The following is a 4,221-nucleotide window of genomic DNA, read 5'->3' on the forward strand; positions in this document are numbered from 1 at the left end:
CCCATCAGCCAGGGGAAGAATTGCTTCCCCTTTTTGCAGGGCCAATTCTGCAGCTTTTCCTCTCTGCAGCAGGTCTGCATTTCTAACCAGGTGTAGCTTTATAGGAAATGGAACTAAATCCTGCTTCTGTGATGAGTACAGGGGTGGGGGGAGGGTAAGATGATCTCCCCTGATGCACTGGGGGGGGGGGACACCTGCACAGGTGTTCAGACACCATCCGGGCTCCCTACCCCAAGCAGCTTTAGAGGCCCTCCCTCAAGTCAGGGAGCTTTTTCATGGCTTGACAAGCATGCCGGTCGCCTCGGGTCATGCTGACGAGGGGTGGCTGAATGGCTGCAGCTCCAGCGTCACCCTGCAGTCACCTGTATGGGCACTGAGGGTCAGTTAAACACCCTTTCTCTCCATCGTGTTTCCAGATCCAGGTTTGCCCCAGTTGGCGTTTTTCGCTGCTTGAAATGTGCTGCAATGTTGCTTTGCATGCATGACATTTGTTGCATTTTACTGTTTTGTTTTTAGGCGTTGTTGTAAACCACCCAGAGAGTTCTGGCCATGGGGTGGTACAGGAATGAAATATCGAATAACTAGAATAAGGAAGCATGCAGATGTGAGTCATGCTTTCCAGAGTCTATTTCCTGCCCGCAGCCGAAGTAACGCCGGCCACAAAACCAGCCACCCTGTTGCAGGAGGAAATTTCATGAGATCAGGGTTCTTCCGCACATCTTGCATCTTGCAGAGGCATCTCCTCTGAGAATGTAAAAATAAAAATGGAATGGAGGCTCTCTCCCCACACTGTTTGGGACATTCCCCCATATTAATTTCCTTCCATTGACTTAAAAGGTCATGTTTGAATGCATGAATCAAGAATACACCAAGGAGGCTGTTCATGGCTCTTTGGCAATCGTTTCCCACATTGTGAGCCTTCCCCAATCGTGTGCCTTCCAGAAACATTTGGACTGCGACACCCAGAATTCCCAGCCAATGGCCCTGCTGGATGGAGATTCTGGGAGTTGTGGTCTGAATGCCTCTGAAGGCCTCCAGGTTGGGGAAGACTGGCCTACGGTGCACCAGGCGCAGGCTAGACACCACAAAGAACTTCCTCACGGGCAGAGCAATGCGACCGTGGAACCAGCTGCTGAGCGAGGCGGTGGGCCCCACACTGGAGACATTCAAGGAGCAGCTAGACCACTGCCTGAGTGGGACTGTGCGACTGGCATCCTGCCCCAGCAGGGAGTTGCACCCGGTGGCCTCCTTGGCACCTTCTGACTCCACTATCATGCAACGCAGATGCAGGATTAAGCTAATTAAAACGGAGGCTGGCATTCCTTAGTCTGAAATGTGTCTTTGGGTTACTTAACCCATTGACGTTTTAGCATGTTGCAATGCCTGCTCTTGTTGTTTACCTGTACAACTGGCCTTCCTGTTGTTTTGCTTTTCTGGTCCCTTGAATCCAGGAAATGGTCTGGATTTTAAACAGCCTGGTAGCTGGATCCACAAATACATTCCACGCAGGCACATCACCAGACATTTTTCCTGATCACTGACCTTCTGGCTCAAAATGTCACAACAGGCTTTGATAGAAACTCTATTTGTTGGAAAGCAAGGGCAGCCATGGGGAGGGTGGGTGGATGCTTTTTACTGCCTTATTTTTTTCAGGTACTGGGAAATGGAGTTTTTGGTTACAAGGGCTGAACTGGGATGTGTGAGATCTGGGTTTAAGTCCCCAGATTTGGGCTGGTCATTGCCTTCCACCTATGCCATGCAGGGCCATTGAAATGAAGAAAGCTGTCGCTCCCCGGCAAGCCTCGGCAGGCAAATATATTTTTGCCTTTTCAGTCCATGCACAGCAACACTGAGGACTGGAAAGACTGTCCAACGCTCCACGTGAACGGTGTGCTCAGAAGACACGGAGCAAAAGCCAACGACTGATGCCTCCTGGATTTTTCTGCAGATGAGCTGATGATGAAAGCATTCCCTCGACAAAGGACTATGACCAAATAGTCATTATGAGTTTTATTTATAAAATAATGTATGTGCCAGCTCCACAGGATCTCCATTGTGGTTCACAATATTAAAGCAAATTTGAGTAAACAAAACCCAGAACATTAAAACAGTGCAACGAAATAAGAAGTAAAATGAATCAGAAGCTTCACTAAAAGAAAATCACATCCAGCTGCTTCCATATCTTCAATGAAGGATTCGATCTGATGTTCCACAATCAGGATGCTACCACCAAAAACGCCCCGTCCTGCATCCCAGCCAATCAAGTCTTTCTTGGTGGTGAAACACAGAGTCTCCAAAACATAATGCAATCAACAGACAGGCTTCTGTGTGTGGAGGCTGCAATTTTAATATCCCAGTCCTGGCCTCTGGAGATAATGGATAACTAGTCCCTGGGTATGGACTGGAAACCCATGGAAAAATAATGCAAGCAGAGTGATATGCTCAAAAATGAGCACAAGGTTATTTTGGCTGCAGCAAGCGCATCAGCTGGAGTTTATGAGCACCTTCCAAGGGCAGCTAGCCTGTGTAGGGCATGCTAGTCATTCAAACATTATTTTTAATTTCGTTTCTATACTGCCCAGCAGGAAAACAGGATGCTGAATTATTTCAGTGTTCTTGGAATCTGCAAAAGGGCACCGCTTTTCAAGGATCGTAGGTGGGGCAGAGAGAAGAGGGTGAACGTGTTTGCATAATGCGCCCATCCGGCACCAACTGCTTTCAGTTGCTTTTGGAAATGAACATTCTGTTGTTTGCTTTTCCCTTTTGATCTCTTATTAGGCAGAGATACATTTACCTTCTGTCAGCAAGCTTTCATGTGAAAGGAAAGAAAAGAATTTGGGTCTGAGAGATCAGGGTAGGATTTTTGCTCAGGCACAGTGGTCTTTCAGGCAAGCCAGGTCTCAGTTCTCCGTCTGTAAAGTGGGTGCAGCTCTTGGACGAATGAATACGAGTTGCCACACATTCTTAGCACAGTTGCAGGTGTACTTCGAAGCGCTCTCTTTCCAAAAGCACCATCTGGGGAGATAGTGAGTTTGAACACAACATCCTGGAGAGAAGGCTGCTAAGCAGCGCTTCCTTGAAAGATAATTGCATGGATCTTCAGTGGTGGGGAAGGCAGGCCTTGGACAAGCTGAAGGAAATTGGAACTGGATGTCTGCAAGAGGCTGGAAGGGAAGTGCGTGGTTACTGCAAGCCAGCTTAACCCCGTTGCTGGGAAGTATGGACACTGCTGCTCATGGGATCCTGTGGGTGGTTGTCCAGGGTGTGAAGAGGGCCTAGATGGACCTTAGCCCACATTGCCAGGGATTCTCTTCTATTTTTAAGTTCATCTTGTCCAGGAATTAAGGAGGTCCAGCTCCACCCCACAGAATGGACCTGGCTCAAGGCATTGTTGGGGTGGCACCAACCATCCAACCCCCCTGGGGCTGGCTTTCTTCCCCACTGATGCCCCCCCCCCGTGCTTTTGCTGAGCAAGGACCCTGTCTGCCCCCTTCTCTGCCTCCCCTCTTGGGGAGCACCAAGGAAAAGGGGCTCCTTGTCCTCCCCCCATCTCCCCCCCAGCCCTCTCGCCTTGGCCCTTCTTTTGGTCCAGCAGCAACTGTGTTCAGTGTCGGAAGGATCCCGGGTGTGGGGCAAGCTGAACAAAGCAGAGAAATCCGCGAACACCCGTGCATGCGTCAGCTCGTGAGTGTTCCACGGTCTCTTCGCGCGTGTCTTCCAGGGGGGCCGTCTCCGCGGACACCCCCATGTGGAAGAGGGATGGATGCGCGGAGCGCATCGATTTCAGAAAAAAGCCTCAGGCGAGGCGCGTGAAAGGCGCGGCAGCAGGAGCAGCGCACGGGGGCAAACCGGCAGCTACCCAATATTACTCCTCTGAGCCCCTGAACCTTTCTTTCGGCAAGAGCGCCTGGGCAGCGGAGCGGGCGGCAGGTGGCTAAGGGGGCGCAGGTTCAGCCCCGCGCCCGCCTCCCTGCCTCGCCTCGCCCGGGCCCCGGGGCCTCCTCCCTTCCGTGGCCAGGACCGGCGGTGCGCCTCCACCCGTTCGCTCCGCGCGGGAGGCCCCGGCCCGCGGGCGCCGCGGCGGTGCTGCCCGAGCTCGGCGCGGAGCCGCCCCCGCCGCGGCCCGCCCCCGGGACCGCCCCTCCGCCTCCTCTCGCGGAGCCGAGGGCGCGCCGGCGGCGCCGGCGACGGGAGGAGGGCCCCGGGCCGGGGCGGGCGAGG

The 4,221-nt window shown here is 52.8% G+C and overlaps 1 protein-coding gene across 1 annotated transcript in view; it reads left to right on the top strand.

Annotated features, from left to right (window-relative positions):
* The first annotated feature begins 289 nt into the window (after window positions 1–289).
* The window catches only part of SLCO3A1 (solute carrier organic anion transporter family member 3A1), a 90,707-nt gene continuing 86,775 nt past the window's right edge, over window positions 290–4,221 (top strand). Inside the window, exon 1 of the mRNA XM_044445003.1 lies at window positions 290–379. Within this exon, the coding sequence (XP_044300938.1) occupies window positions 290–379 (90 nt within the window). The remainder of the gene's footprint in view (window positions 380–4,221) is intronic.

This window comes from Varanus komodoensis, unplaced genomic scaffold (assembly GCF_004798865.1).
Source record: "Varanus komodoensis strain SLA01 unplaced genomic scaffold, ASM479886v1 scaffold46_3, whole genome shotgun sequence".
NCBI lineage: Eukaryota > Metazoa > Chordata > Lepidosauria > Squamata > Varanidae > Varanus > Varanus komodoensis.